The following is a 16,799-nucleotide window of genomic DNA, read 5'->3' as shown; positions in this document are numbered from 1 at the left end:
AACGCGCCCAATGTTGTCACTGCTTCTATGCTGGCAGCAGAGGTGGCACCCATGGGGACACCGTCTCAGGGGCTTCCTTCACCTGAGGTGGTGGCCTCATCTCACCCAATGGCTGCACCAGTCCTAGCTCCTTGTGTGTGTGTGGCAGCAGAAAACGGTGTACTTTCTCCCGTTCAGAAATCACAGAAAGGCTGTGCCATCCTGACTCTGGTTCTTGGACATGCATAGATTTAGTCTGTTTGACTGGACACCTTGGAAAAGCAGAACGCTTGATCACACATAGGCAATGCATATCTCATGTGTTGCATGAGCAACATGTTGCTGCCAGAAATGGGGTCCATGGAACTGAGTCTTTCCATGGAAAATGCATTGAAGTTAAATGGCTTAACCAACGTATCAGTCATACAGAAGGATTCAACAGCAGCAACAACACCAACACCTAGGAAGGTAGTGGGGGAGGCATGGAGATTTCCTTATAAAAAGGCCAATCCACTCAGTAACTCAAGCTACACTCATTATGGGAGAAACACAAATAAGCCACTGATAAGTTATTTTCTGCTACAACCACTTCAACAGCTTTTTTTAAGGACATGAATCAGGCCAATCGGAGACCATGACAGGTAGGTGGGTGGGGAAAGGTAAATTTGGTTGAGTTTACCAACAACAGGGTATGCGGGTGGCGCTGTGGGTTAAACCACAGAGCCTAGGGCTTGCCGATCAGAAGGTGGGCGGTTCAAATCCCCGCAATGGGGTGAGCTCCCGTTGCTCGGTCCCTGCTCCTGCCAACCTAGCAGTTCGAAAGCATGTCAAAGTGCAAGTAGATAAATAGGTACTGTTCTGGTGGGAAGGTAAATGGCGTTTCCGTGCACTGCTCTGGTTTGCCAGAAGCAGCTTAGTCATGCTGGCCACATGACCTGGAAGCTGTATGCTGGCTCCCTCGGCCAATAAAGCGAGATGAGCGCCGCAACTCCAGAGTCGACCACGACTGGACCTAATGGTCAGGGGTCCCTTTACCTTTACCAAAAATTTATAGAAATCCTCACTGCCCTAAAATTTAAGAAGTCGTTTAGAGTTGTACTATTCCAGAAAATGGAGAACTTTGCACAAACTCTGCATCAGCTTCAGAAAGAGGCAACAGAAAGGAGTATATCTACCATGGCTGCAACGGATCCTCAGGAACAAAATGAGTTTGATAATACTCTGGAAACACAAGGAGCCTTGGAAGAGACCAGGTCTACCAACACCCTATGTACTCTACACATCAACCACATGAAACAAACCAAGTGCTTAGAAAACAGTAGGCCATGATCCAAGAAAAGACACAATCCCTACTCATTTGTCTGGGAAATTAAAAAGCAGAGGAAGTGCAGCAAAGTCAATACAACAGAGGCCCATAATCTTATTTCAAAGCACACCATGAAGTGCCTGGAAATCTATTATTTTATTATTAGTATAATGGGATAAATCAAGGCACAATCACAGCAGAGTATCCTCATATAAAACATCTATTAAATTCCATATTGTACAATAATGAGAGGGAAGTATAAGCAATCGCTGTTCAGCCCCTACCCCTGGCTTCTGAGACTGGCCACACCCTTTGCAATCAAAAGGACTAGAAACTTGTAAACTTAGGATGTTGGACGTCACATCCCAGCACCAAATTTCACACTTGTACAATGCAGTCCCACAGCAGATGGCATCACTCCCTTTGATCTCATGCAACGGACCAATAAGGGACAAATATGGGCTATAAATATCTCAGAGCTAAACTACACATTACAATGCAGTCACATTTTGGCATGCCTGTTTCTTGCCTTCCCTTTAAAACAATAAAAAAATAGAAATAAAAGTCAAGGGAGGGGCAGGAACTGGATCAGGAATGTGGGAGTGGGGCATTCATCCTTCTTCACTGTGGTCTTGATGAAAATCATCTCTCTGGAAGCAGCTATTTGCTCCAGGAGGGAAGCATTTTTTGGGGGGTAGTAGATCATGCCCCTTCATTGCCTTGTCGTGGCGAAGGGGCTTGAATAGCTCAGAGAAGCTATGAGCTATGCCTTGCAGGGCCACCCAAGATGGACAGGTCATAGCCGAGAATTTAGACTAAATGTGATCCACCTGGAGAAGGAACTGGCAAACCACTCCAGTATTTTGCCAAGAAAACTCCATGGACATAAAAAAGGAGAAGCTTTGAGAAGAAAGTGAGAGTTTCCAAGGCCTGCTCTAGTTCATGGGGTCACTGAGAGTCAAACACGACTAAGACGACGAAACAACAACACGAAAGTAGATCATGACTGCTGCTGTGGAACAGTGTTGGCGGTGGAGGGTTGAACCCAGTAGCTGTGACCCCAATCCTGATCCCCCCCAATTGCTACTTGGAGCAAATAGATACCTTAAATGTGATCCCTCATTAAAACAAGGTGTTCTTTGACTCTTACTCATCTGGAGATGAGCTACCTCACATCTTTTAAATTGTAACTAAGCACACAAGCATATAAAAAGGTAAAGGTAAAGGTACCCCTGCCCGTACGGGCCAGTCTTGCCAGACTCTGGGGTTGTGCGCCCATCTCACTCAAGAGGCCAGGGGCCAGCGCTGTCCGAAGACACTTCCGGGTCACGTGGCCAGCGTGACATCGCTGCTCTGGTGAGCCAGAGCTGCACACGGAAACGCCGTTTACCTTCCCGCTAGAAAGCGGTCCCTATTTATTTACTTGCACCCGAGGGTGCTTTCGAACTGCTAGGTTGGCAGGCGCTGGGACCGAGCAGCGGGAGCGCACCCCGCCGCGGGGATTCGAACCGCTGACCTTTTGATCGGCAAGCCCTAGGCGCTGAGGCTTTAACCCACAGCGCCACCCGCGTCCTCACACACAAGCATATACCTAAGAACAAAAAAGAGTACAGGTGGCAAAGAAGTGCATTCATTTATTATTATTATTATTATTATTATTATTATTATTATTATTTATTAAATTTGTATACTGCACTTCATCCGTAGATCTCAAGGCGGTTCACAACATAAAAATGCAAGATAAAATCAAAACATACATAATAAAAACAAAATCAAAGCAGTAACTTTCCCTCCCCCTCCCCCTCCCACAAAAACATTTTAAAGGTTGTTAATCAGCCAAAGGCCTGGTTGAACAGGAACATTTCTGCCTGATGCCTAAAGGTGTACAATAAAGGTGCCGGCTGAATCTCCATTTAGTTATCTGAATAACTCAAATCCCACTTTTCTTTATCAAAACAAACCCCAAGAGACCGATGGCACAAAGCCAATAAAAACATGGAACCTTTTTTTAATAATAATAATAAAAAACAAAATGAAAAGCAGAAAAGACAATTGAATTAAAAGACGCTGATGCACCACTGTTAGAGCAGATGCACCACTGTTAAATAGTGAAGTCACAAAGAACAGTACCATGCCAACAGAAGGCTTTCTGGGAAAAACAAAATTCCTTGCCAAGCATCTTAACTAATATACAAGACAAGGGCCCAGCGGGCATCTCTGAGGAGAGCATCCCACAGAGTGTTGCCGGATCACTGATCGGCTACAGTTCTCTGTTGCGCAGCCTGGCAGCAAACCTAGATTTGGCGCTGTGTAATGTGTGAAGGCCAGATTTGTTGAGAGCTGTCCTGTGCCCACTTCCTTGAGAGTAAGCCACCCTGAATTCAAGGGGGGATTACTTCTGAGTGGAATGGACTGGCAATCAATAAAACTGGCCCACTGTCTGGCGGTATGCTTAAAAGCTTCTGACACATCTGAGAGAACAACCTCTGCAGTATCTGAGCAGGTTGAGTGGAGGGGGGAGGAGAAGGGATCAGAGTGGTGCTGTCCCTGCTCTCCAGGGGCTATCCTGCCCAGGGCCCCTTAAACCTGTCGCTTCTTCTGCACAAAAAGTGTTGCCACTTGATTTTGGTGACCTGTACAAAAACAGGCCCAGAGAACTCACAAAAGCTCCCAGCCACATTGGGAGATAATAATTAAGAGAGTGTACAAGCTGAACTGGAAGCCATCTGGGTGTCTTCTGCTGCCATCGCGCTTGCAAATGTGGGAGAGAATTTTGTACAGTTCTTCAGAGTGCCCTGCCAATTAACTGCATGTTAAACCAGCAAGGATTGTGGGGAAGGAAGGCAATTCGATTTCCATGGAACCTCAACCCCTTAGCCTCTTCTGGCAAAGGCTGTTAGCCATGCCAAATTATCTATGGTCCCCAAGAGATGAGTGTGAACAGCTGTTGGGAAGACTGAGCTGGGAATGTTAAAATTCGTGGTGTAGCCCTCTCAGGCTGAAACCAAGCAGAGGCTAAGGTTTTCCAAGGTGAGAGCCATTTCATTCAACCTCGTCTAGCATTTATCTCTGCTGATAATCACTAGAATCCACCCCCTGAATCAGATTTGTTAACAGACCCTATATAATACAACAGCAACAGTAATAACAGAAATGTTGATAATGTTTCGCAGTTTCCACAGCACACCATGTCCGGCCAAAAATACCTGTCCTCTGAAAAACCCGACCCCATCATGACTGCCCTCAGAAAACACAACCTCACAATTAACTGATCCAAGACAGGAAACACCTCTGCTTTCTGACTGCTCAAGCCACAAAGATGAACAGAGCTCAGATGCAATTCCAGAAAGAAAAATACACTTTGCACAAACTTTGATATCTAAAGCAAACTCACCCTCCGACCCAGAAAAAAAAGAAAGAAATTAAACCAACCAAATAAAAATCAAACAACACAAGACTGCCAGCATGCTGGCAGATTAACAACTGCTGATATATGAATCTGGGCAAATACAGAATAATACTTGCTAATGGAGTGTATTGTCATTCTGGTTGTTGTTTTTTTTTTTGGGGGGGGTAGGGTAATTATAAATCCCTCTGCCCTGGACTCTAATAACAAGAGATTTAAAAAGAAAACCTGCCAATTACTCTCTTTATGTTAAGCCTTTGTTTCGCTCCCCTTCCCTCCCAATAAATCTATTGTCTTACACCCTGTTGTATGCCTGTCTCCTTGGCTAATGGGACTCCCATCACTCCTGTGGTAACACACAAGCTGTAGATAGTGTAAAGACCCTTTCACTCTTGTTGTTGTGAATAAGGACTGTGAAGGGGTGTCTCTATTTCTACAGGGGGTCCACACACACGTACGCTCACACACAAATACGATTTATGCACACAACTGATGCCTGTATTTCACACACACACACACACAATAAAATCATAGAAATGAATAATCCTGAAAAAAAATGGAAAGACTTTAAATTAGATGCCTTGGAGATTTGTTACTGACATTTCCATGTTAGAAACAAACAGAGAGTTAGTCACCCCCTCCACTCAAATACAGGAAAGAAAACACATTTGTTGTTATGAACATGCAAATCCCACTAACCTTTAATATATATATATATATATTTATATATCAGCATTAGTTTTTTGTTTTTTGTTTTAAAAAAGAAATAATGCTCTTTTGCATTATGTTCCATGAAATATTAAATAGTCAAACACGGTCATTCTTCCGTACGGAGAAAAACAAGGCATGCACACAGATTCAGAGACAGCCATGCTCTGCTAACAGTGGTAAAGAAATAGAAGCAAACACGCACACACATGCAAAATTGTGCCCCAAAGCATGCATACTCAGGGTTTAAGCATCTGTTTTTTTTTAAGCCAAAATAATTACTAGGTCATTAAAAACAAAGCCACCTAGCAATTATTGAAAGCATCTGTTCTTCATGCTCGCGTTGGCTTCCTCGCTTCCTCCTTTCCAAACAAGCAAAAATTAAGAGACACACACACACGTGAACACAAACACACACACAAGCTGTGGCTTAGAAAAGCAGCAGTTAAAGAGAACAGAATGCACCAGGGTTTAAAGTGCTAGTTTCTCGAGCGTAAAAGAAGAAGATCCTGAAATTTCAAAAGCCAGATCGCATGCAGAAATTTGAGCTCCGTATCTTAACGGCATGCAATCTCCAAGAAGACAATTTCTAATTTAAATAAAAACATATTTTTTTTGGTAAAAAGAAAAAAGAAGAAAAAGTAATTGGTGCAAATGCTTGCCCCCTCCTCCTTTATTATCATCATAATCATATATTTTTTTTGTTTTTTTCGACTAAGTCTCTTAAACCCTGCATGCTGCAGTGCTTAGCCTCTGGTCTGCATCGGCCGTGAGAGAAGAAGCTACCTGAGAGGATTCACAGTGCCATCTCATATCCATGTCTGCCTGGCTACCCTGCGTGCTTATAGCTTTTTTCTTAATTCTTAATGGAAATCCTAGGAAATTTAGTCCATCCTCTGAAATCAATACTGGTGACAGGAGAGCTTCCTGACTCAGTGGGAGATCGAGATGATAAATTGCCTGCGCATCAGCCCGGCCTATCAGTGCTCCGCACACAGATGGAAGACGAGAGGGTGGGGGGGTAGAAACAGAGCTCTGCTGGTCACATGGGCGCAGGGAAGCCAATGGCTGGACTTCTGCTGTAAGAGAGGATGCTGCAGTTTCTCCTGCGGATGAGGAGTGCTGTGCCTCACCATTGGGTACCACTCTAAAGGCAGCCTGTTTCCCCTCCTACCCGCCTCTCCGGCTTGCAGATGAGAGGAATACATTACGCGCTCGTATATTATACAATCACCTCCGCTCAGTTTCAGGTTTTCTGCAACTCCAACTGAATGTAATTAAGCCAGAAACTAAGAAGAAGACGGCACGTTGGGAGCGATGGAGGAAAGAAATGAACCCCACCGCCGTAAATCCTACTTAAACTATTTTGATCTATTTCCCTTTGGCTGATTACTGTGTTTTTGCTTCCCATTAATTTGCAAGCTTAAACAGTGCAATTAGCACGCAGCCCTCAATCCAGGGCTGCCTCAGAAAACACACACACACACACACACACACACACAACCTTCTGACTGTAATTATCATTTTTATGCCCCGGCTAATGAATGGCATTTTGCCTGTGTTATGTTTTATAATGAATGTTTTCTGCACGATGATTCCATGATGACAATTAGGCGATATTGAGAGATGTGTTATGGAGATGCCACGGTGCCATTGAGAGCGGCACATTTTTTAAGACAGGCAAACCCATCTGTGAGAGGCAGGCGTTTGCTTCTCTAAGGTAACAAAAGGGGGAGAAGCTCTGGCGATTCCTTCAGCGCTTCTTGCACATAAGTAGGTCAGCAGACAAGACAGAACGGAATGATCTATTCAGCTTCAGAGTCCTGGATAAATTTAGGGAGTCAGCTCATCAGATAAACAACGGGTGGCATACATTAGCCCTACTCAGAGTAAATCCGCTGAAGTGAATGGGTCTACTCTGAGTATAACCAATGTTGGCTACTACCAGATTAATAAAGCTTTTGCATGAAATGGAGTGCATGCAGGAGGACTCAACAAACCAAGAGATCTGGGGGTTCAGGTAACAGATCCTGCCACATTCACTATTGGCTGCCTTAGCAGAACGAGCTGTTCCTTTTGGCATTTGAAAGATATAATTATTTACTGTTAACACTGCCCTCACTGCGAAAGTTACAATAATTCATCCACAAAGGAGTAAGGAAACATCTGGGATGCCATATGGGAAACCTTTTTTCCCCAAAGCACATCTGCTATCACTCATCAGTCAGCAATAAGCAGATATATTGCATGGTTCTTCAAGGTAAATTATGTTACAGGATCAGCTTTGATCAAGTTAAAGACGAAAAGGAAGAAGTGACAGAAAAAACAAGAACCCCAAAATGCCTCCAAAATGCACACAAACAAGACGCAAGCAATCAAACAAAACCCACAAAAGAATTTGAGCTGGTTAATAATAATAATAATCCACTTTTATGTCCTAATCTGGATATCCTGCTGCCCATATGAAAATCCAATACATTTCCAATAGATCTGCTTGCAAATCTCATTAACACACATTATGCCATGTCAAAAATATTGGCGTTCCTGTTATGTTTCAACCAGGCTGCGCCAAGCCCCTGGGGTTGTCTCAATATTTTCACCTTTACATCAAGTTGCAATTTTGTGACATGTTAACCCTTTCGCTCCAAACCAACTGTAGCCTGATGGCAAAATCATACTTCAATCTTTCACAGCAAGGCATTTCCACAGTTGCAAGCCGAACATGTGCACAACCTCTCTGTTTAAATAACCCAAAGAATACAAAACCCATGATGCAGTGTGACCATTAGCAAAGCATGCATGTACAAAAAAGCATGAGAGCCTTTCATCAAAATCCATAAAAGACACAGACACCTTTACTTGGAGATCATTCTTAGTCATTGCAGGCAACTGGAGGAATGGCTGTTTACATCCCCCAGATACCTAATTTCTAACTACAGATGCAAGGAAGGTGTAGAAGGAACAAAAACAAACTTAACAACACCACCTTCAATAACCAATAGCCAAAAACTGTACATTGGGGAGAGGCTATAAGCACACACATAACACACATACCTGAACTCAGCTGAAATTGATTCACACATGTATGTTTATCATCGTGTGATTGCAACATTCTCTTATCATTTGCATATGCAAATGGTCCACCATGCATAGAATACCACAGAAATAGCATTCACAGCATATGTTTAAATAAGGCACAGGTCACACTTGCAGCATACATTTAGACTGATATTATACCACTTTCATTTTCATGGCTCCCCCCCAAAGAATATGGGGAAATGAAGTTTGTTAAGGGTGCTGATTGCCGTTCGGAAATCTCTATTTCCCTCTGAGAGCTACAGTTCCCAGAATTCCCTGAGAAGAGAGATTGATTGTTAAACCACTTTGGGGATTGCAGTTCAGCACTCTTAACTGTTTCTGTTTGTTACTGTGTTGTGTATTTTTGTGTTTATACTGTAAACTGCCCCATCATCCTTGGATGATGGGCAGTACAGAAATTGAATAGATAATAATAAAATAATTATAGCAAACTACAATTCCCAAGATACTCTGGGAGACGTCAAACGATACACTGCTTGCAAATCAATTGTGAATTCTGAAGTACGACTGTGTTTTAGTTTGTGTATCATTTTGGGAATTGTGAATTAGGTAGATTCATCTCTAAACAAATCAAGTTTCTCACCCTCCTCAATCTGCCTCCCTCATTATGAACATTCAGGAGGAATTTAAAAATATTCCTGTTTGCCCAGGCACTTGATGGACAAAAGAGACTGTTCCTGGCAATTATTACAGGTGAGGTTATGCCATTGTTTTCCAGAGATTTTAGACAAGATTGATATTTCCCAGTGCTTTCCCTCATTTTATTTTTAATCGTGCTGGCTTTCCGTTTGGTTGTTTGCCACCCTCGGCTCCTTTGGGAACACACAGGAAGACTGGATTTTGTCTTACACTGAATCAGACCATTGGTGCCTCTGATTCAGTGCTGTCTACACTGGCTGGCAGGAGCTGGCAGCCTGTCTACACTGGCTGGCAGGAATTCCCAGCCCTACCTCAAACTTCCAGGAATTGAACGTGGGATCTTCTGAATCCACAGAAGATACCAGTACTTTACCCCTCAGCTACGACCCTATAATATTGGAACATGTTTGCTACGGCTACACTACGAACCCAGGAATCTGCCTTGTACAAAATCAGACCATTGATCCATTAAGTTCAGTATTGTCAACTCTGACTGACACCAGCTCTCCAGGATTTCAGGGAATACCTGCAGATGCTGGGGACTGAACGCTGGAGATTTTTCTAGCAAAGTATGTTCTTAATTTTATAATTTTTTAATGACAAATAAGGGCCAGCAATTTATACACTGAGAGGCACCCATGGAAGAACTGTGAACATGTTGCCTTTGGCCCAACACCTAATAGGGGATAGGCCGTTATACGGTACTTTATGCAAGTTTCTCTCTCTCTCTCTCTCTCTCTCTCTCTCTCTCTCTCTCTCTTTCTCTTTCTCTTTCTCTCTCTCTCTCTCTCACTCTTTTTGCTAAGAACCAATGAGTCATGACAGCTCCAAGGGTTAACGTTATCAAGTCCTCCTCTCCAGCTCCCCAAGGGCCTTTTGAGAATCACTCAAAACTACTTAGGATAATGAATGTCTACAGTAAGGAAGAAGACAAGTGATCTTCAGCACAGGAAAGACAAAATTAACTTAGCAATTATTCTAACAAAAGCTCAGAGAGCCCAAGCTCATTTTGAACTCGATTCCCACCATCCTCTCTGTCGGTTCCATTCTGGGGTAAAAATGTCAGATACTTCATCTCTTATTTAGTAATGCCTTTAACTTGCTTCATTCTCTTTTGAGCCTCAATATATATATAGCCACACACATAACATCTTGACCACAGAATCCTAGAATTATAGAATTGGAAGGGACCCTCAGGGTCATCTAGTCCAACCCTGTGCAATGAAGCATCCAACCATTCCCTGTTTAGGGAAGTTTTTAATGTTTGATGTTTTATTGTGTTTTTAATATTCTGCTGGGAGCCGCCCAGATGGGCAGGGTATAAATAATAAAATTATTATTATTACGCACAGTACATGGGCTTTCTGCCATGGCTAAGGGCCAGATAAGTCATCTGGCCTGAGCTCTTGAGAAGTGATAGATTAGAAATTGCATCTACTAATTATTAACTGTCCCATCCAATAACACTGATCTTAAAGAATGCTCCCAGTGCATTTCAGAGAACAATTCAAAGTGTTGGTGCCGACCTTTAAAGCCCTAAACAGCTTTGGCCATGTATACCTGAAGGAGCATCTCCACCAGCATCATTCAACCCAGACACTGAGGTCCAGCTCCAAGGGCTTTCTGTGAAAAGTGAGGTTACAGGGAAGCAGGCAGAGGGCCTTCTTGGTAGTGGCGCCCGCCCTGTGGAATACCCTCCCTTTGGATGTCAAGGAAATAAACAACTATCTGACTTATAGAAGACATCTGAAGGCAGCCCTGTTTTGGGGAGTTTCAAATGTTTGACATTTTATTGTGTTTTTAATATTCCGTTGGGAGCAGCCCAGAGTGCCTGGGCCAACCCAGTCAGATAAGCAGCAGCTCTAAACAGATGATGATGTACTGTATGCCACAGACTTCTGCTTGCCCAATGGAATGTGGCTTCCATCTCTGCTCTGCTCAAAAATATCTGCTCGGAGAGGAGAGGGGTTGGGGAAAAAAAACCCAGAACAGATTTAGGGGGCATATTAAAAAAAGGTAAAGGTTCCCTGACAGTTAAGTCCAGTCACACACAACTCTGGGGTTGTGGCGCTCATCTCACTTTACAGGCTGAGGAAGCCAGTGTTTGTCCACAGACAGTTTTTCCGGGTCATGTGGCCAGCATGACTAAGCCACTTCTGGCACAACGGAACACCAAAACCAGAGCAGTGCACGGAAACACCGTTTACCTTCCTGCCAGAGCAGTACCTATTTATCTACTCGCACTGGTGTGCTTTTGAACTGCTAGGTTGGCAGGAGCTGGGACAGAGCAACGGGAGCTCACTCTGTTGCAGGGATTCGAACCTCCAACCTTTCAATTGGCAAGTCCAAGAGGCTCAGACCACAGCGGCACCCGCATCCCTAGGGGGCACATTGGGGGTGGGGGGAGAATACATAAGAGGAAGGGAAGGTTCATTGTACAAGTAGACTGCTGTGTACAGCCAGGGTGGCTTTCTTGGATACATTCCTAAATTAATAAATATGGTCTTGTGAGTAAGACATGGTAATATATATTTTTCTTTGAATAATTCCTTTTGGGGAGGAATTATTTTCTTTGAATAATTCCTTTTGGGGGCTCCACAAATGCATCCCTTACATAACCGTCTGTGTGTCTCTGATGAATTGGTTTGCATCAACTTTGAAAATATATAAAAAAAGATTGTGCCTCTCAAGAATAAACATGTATGATTCACTGAGCGCAAGAATAATAACACCACCAGATTAAAGAATTGTATTTTTCCATTTTGCCACTTCTGTTAAATGGGAAGTTCTTCAGCTCATAGCTTTCATAAAACTCAGTCGCTGGCTTCTGAGGAGCACTTCATTTTGTGCATGGTTACAGCTGAAGACTGTGTGCCTACACTTGTGTACATTGTGGAGGGTGAATTTTTACACAGAGGAGAATGTTGTGGGTGGAGAAGGAGAATATTGTGGATGCAGAGTATCTTGACTTCGGTAAGGCTTTTGATAACGCCCCCCATGATAAACTGGTAAAATGTGGGCTAGATGATATTCCTGTTAGGTGGATTTGTAGCTGGCTGAAGCCAGAGAGTACATACTAATGGGTCTTTACCATCCTGGAGAAAAGTGAAAAGTGGGGTGCCACATGGTTTTGTCCTGGGCCCGTTGTTGTCCAATGTCTTTATAAACAACTTGGATGAAGGAATTGAGGGAATGCTCATCAAATTTGCAGATGACACCAAACCAAGAGGGGTAAGTCAAGGCCGCTGAAAACAGAATTGGGGTAGAGTATGACCTTAACGGCTCGGAGAACTGGGCCCAAACTAACAAAATGACTTTCAAAGGGACAAATGTCAGATTCTGCACTTAGGCAGGAAGAACCAGCTGCACAGCTTGGCTTGACAGCGGTACATGTGAAAAGGTGGTGGACCCTTCTTCCTTGGAAGTTATTAAGTAGAGGTTGAACAGCAGTCTGTCTGGGATTCTTTAGCTGCAATTCCTGAATTGCAAGGGGCTGGAGTAATCTATCCTGATCAACAAAGGCTGGCCACTTCTGATCTAAAATGTGAGTAGTGTTAGACTAAAGTTTACCATCTTGCTTTAAGTCCCCACCCCAAAGGCTCCGATTTAGAGATCTCTATTTCAGGAAGCGACGCGGGTGGTGCTGTGGGTTAAACCACAGAGCCTAGGACTTGCCTATCAGAAGGTCAGCAGTTCGAATCCCCACGACGGGGTGAGCTCCCGTTGCTCGGTCCCTGCTCCTGCCAACCTAGCAGTTCGAAAGCACATCAAAGTGCAAGTAGATAAATAGGTACCGCTCCGGAGGGAAGGTAAACGGTGTTTCCATGCGCTGCTGTGGTTCGCCAGAAGCAGCTTAGTCATGCTGGCCACATGACCCGGAAGCTCTACGCCAGCTCCCTCAGCCAATAAAGTGAGATGAGCGCCGCAACCCCAGAGTCGGTCACGACTGGACCTAATGGTCAGGGGTCCCTTTACCTTTACCTATTTCAGGAAGACAGAGTTCGGGAACCTTTCTCAGTCTGAAGGCTACACACCTTTTCCAGTGCCAAATGCCATTAAAGGATGGAGCCATTGGCAAAAATTGGTGGAGTATTTATTGCAGAAGTTACCTTTATATTAAGTACAGTAGGCTAGTTTCTACACACACACACACACACACACACACAAACACAAACACACAAACACACAATTCTTTCCTCTATCAGACAAGGAAGAGGTGCTATCAGAGTTCAAGGGCAAAATCTCTCCAGGCAAAAATGCTTGGAGTGCATAGAGGAGCCAGTGAGGGGGTGTGGCCTGTGGAGAGAGGGAGTGGCCTATGGAGATTTCCAAGGGCTTGATAGAACATACTGGAGGGCCACATTCAACCCTCACAGCTTATGTTTCCCCACCTCTTCGGTAAAAGTCTGCAGCAGCGAAAAAACTTTTGGGACAAAGTTGCCACAAACTGTTGAGGAGGCACCTGCACAATAACTTTACAAGACTCTTCCTGAAACAAAGGAGAATGCTTTCCCATTGGTATAATTAGCCAGGCTCTTTTTCGCCATGACCGCCTTCTCGTTTTCAGCAGTGCTGATTCCATTTGCAAAGGTTGCCTACCTATAATTAAAACAATAGCGTCGCCTCCGCAGTTCCGCACACTAGGAAATACATTATTTACTGATGAATTCGGAAGTTATGAAAACGTAATTAGAGGGGCCCACCTAGGCCGCTGGGTGACTCCCTCGTGAAATTATTGAGATGATTTAAAGAAAGAAATAGAGCAAAACAAGCTGAGTGGGATCCTGCACCATATCCCTTGTTTTTGCAAAACTCCGAGATGGATTTCTGCAATATATTGTTGCTTTCAGCTGAAGGGCTCTCCTAAAATTCAGGAACTACAGTGCTCATTTCACACTCCTCTGAGGATTCCGTTTTAAGTGACTATTACCAGAGCTGCCCAGCCAAGTAACTACTTTGGACAAGAAACCATCACTACTCACCTTGCTGGAATTAAAAGTTCTGTGCCTGACAAAGTTCTACTCAAGGTAGCCCCATTGAAATTACCTGGACCTAAGTCAGTCACATCCATCAATTTCAATGGGTCTGCTCTGACGATAACAAACACTGGGATGCAACCCAATAATAGTAATGATTCTGCTATCTGTTTTGGAAAGTTGCTTGTCTATCTGTCTGCTATGCATTTGGACACCTTTTAAGGTATTGAAACCAATTCTTTCTGAGATCAAGGAATATAGCAAGGAAATGGCTTGGAAGGCTGTGTCCACCGTAGAAACCTGACACTGGTATTGATTATTTCATGAAAATTTAAGTACCTCTTCTCTGCCCTTGTTCTTCTTAAGCTGCGAGTTACATCGCACAGTGTCACTCAATTTTATCACCCTCCGCTTCCTTGATCCTGTGCTTTTTTTATGCTTCCCTTTCCTGATTTGCTTATTTACCCTCTCTACTGGTGACACTTCCTCTTCACATCTCCTCCTTCCTGTAAGGAGCTTGCAGGTGCATCTCTTTGGCTTGCCACATTCTACCCCTCTTTTGTCCTTACAGGCCCTCGGAAACACCTGGAGTTACGGCTATCACTTTACCAAACAATTCCTGTCTTGACCTTGCCTAGCCAGTTAAATCAAAACAATACGTATTCCTGGAGTTCACATTCTTCCCCAAACTGTATATGGAAGTGTGTGCCTGGGAGTCAAGGCTGCCCCAAGCCATTGCAATGCCTGAGGCAGAAAATCCAAATGGCGTCCCTTTCCTGCTAATTGTCTATTCTCCTATTCTGTTCCATGAGTCTTGCCTAAGAGAATTTCCCAGGGTCTGCCGCCCTGTGGGTTTGACCTGCCAGTTTCCTACTCTACCATCCTTAACTGGAGTGTCACTTTGTGAGTGTGTGTGCACACATATGTGTGCTCCTGTATGCAATGAAAACCGCTACAGAGTTCCCATACAATAGTTGCCACTAGACAGTAGACACCTGAAGGAGCGTTCCACCCCCATCGTTCTTCCCTGAGGTCCAACGCCGAGGGTCTTCTGGTGGTTCCCTCACTGTGAGAAGCCAAGTTACAGGGAACCAGGCAGAGGGCCTTCTCGGTGGTGGCGCCCTCCCTGTGGAACGCCCTCCCATCAGATGTCAAAGAAACAAACAACTATCTGACTTTTAAAATATATATGAAGGCAGAAGAAGAAGAGGAGGAGTTTGGATTTGATATCCCGCCTTTCACTCCCCTTCAGGAGTCTCAAAGCGGCTCACATTCTCCTTTCTCTTCCTCCCCCACAACAAACACTCTGTGGGGTGAATGGGGCTGAGAGACTTCAAATAAGTGTGACTGGCCCAAGGTCACCCAGCAGCTGCATGTGGAGGAGCGGAGACGCGAACCCGGTTCCCCAGATTACGAGACTACTGCTCTTAACCACTACACCACACTCTGTGCCCTGTTAGGGAAGATTTTAATATTTGATGAATTATTGTATTTTAATATTTTGCTGGAAGCCGCCCACAGTAGCTGGGGAAACCCAGCCAAATGGGCAGGGTATAAATTATAAGTTATTATTATTATTATTAACAGTAGATGTGAAAAGGATCTAGGGGTCTTAATAGACCAGAAGCTTAACAGGAGTCAACAGTATGATGTGGTAGAAAAGGAAAGGAAAGGAAGCTAATGATATTCTAGACTGCATAAACAGAAGTATAGTGTCCAGACCAAGGGAAGTAATAGTACTGCTCTATTCTGCCTTGGTCAGACCACACTTGGAATACTGTGCCCGATTCTGGGCGACACAGTTTAAGAAGGATATTGACAAGCTAGAACGTGTACAGAGGAGGGCAACCAAGATGATCAAGGGTCTGGAAAACAAGACTTATGAGGAACCATTGAGGGAGTTGGGTATGTTTAGCCTGGAGAAGAGGAGACTGAGAGGAGATATGACAGCCATCTTCAAAAATCTGAAAGGCTGTCACACAGATGATGGAGCATTCTGCTGCTCCACAGGTGAGGACCTGAATCAATGGCTTCAACTTACAAGAAAGGAGACTCCTGACTAAATATCAGGAAGAACTTTCTGAGAGTAAGACCTGTTCAACAGTGGAACGAACTTCCTTGGGAGGTTGTGGACTTTCCTTCCTTGGAGGTTTTTAAGCAGAGGTTTGGACTAGATCACACTTAGGGGCCCTTTCAACAGTGCAGCTGTGCAACTGTGTCTTTGAGCCAGTCCCAATGGAACTGAGACAGCTTTTCCATAAATTACAACGGCAAATCCAACTACAATAACTGCAGTGCTGCTTGGTCATGTGAACACCCACAACACTTCTCGACAGTAGTTAAACACACCAGCAGACCAGAGTTAACTAACAGTGCTATCATTAATGTGGAAACTGGTTTTGTGTGTGTGTGTGTGTGTGTGTGTGTGTGTGTGTGTAGCCTAAATGGGGATAATTGCCCATCTTTCATCACATGGAGATTATGAAGATAAATACACCGCAAACTGATGGGGACCAGATAAGTACATATGATTGATTGATTTTCTAATTAATCCTTACATACGCGCTCAATTAACTCAGCAAACAGCAATATGCAGGGACAACTGTACAGGTTGTTACATCCAGCTCCATAATTTTTGTCTCATTGACTTGGATGCATCACATTTCTTAGACTTTCAAAATGTTAA

The 16,799-nt window shown here is 43.9% G+C and overlaps 1 protein-coding gene across 35 annotated transcripts in view; it reads right to left on the bottom strand.

Moving 5' to 3' along the window:
* The window catches only part of NRXN1 (neurexin 1), a 981,700-nt gene that overhangs the window by 57,032 nt on the left and 907,869 nt on the right, over positions 1-16,799 (bottom strand). The window contains exon 1 of one of the 35 annotated variants that reach the window (XM_081903697.1): positions 6,186-6,393. The exons of 33 other annotated variants lie outside the window; for them this stretch is intronic. In XM_081903697.1, coding sequence (XP_081759823.1) covers positions 6,186-6,218 — 33 coding nt within the window. In that variant the 5' untranslated portion in view covers positions 6,219-6,393. Of the gene's footprint in view, positions 1-6,185; positions 6,394-16,799 lie in introns of those variants that run through there. One more of the 35 variants, XM_081903696.1, reaches the window with a different exon arrangement.

Source organism: Podarcis melisellensis (assembly GCF_964234715.1).
Source record: "Podarcis melisellensis genome assembly, chromosome: 3".
Lineage (NCBI taxonomy): Eukaryota > Metazoa > Chordata > Lepidosauria > Squamata > Lacertidae > Podarcis > Podarcis melisellensis.
The sequence above is the reverse complement of the archived record's forward strand: the minus strand, read 5'-3'. Positions and strand labels throughout refer to the sequence as shown.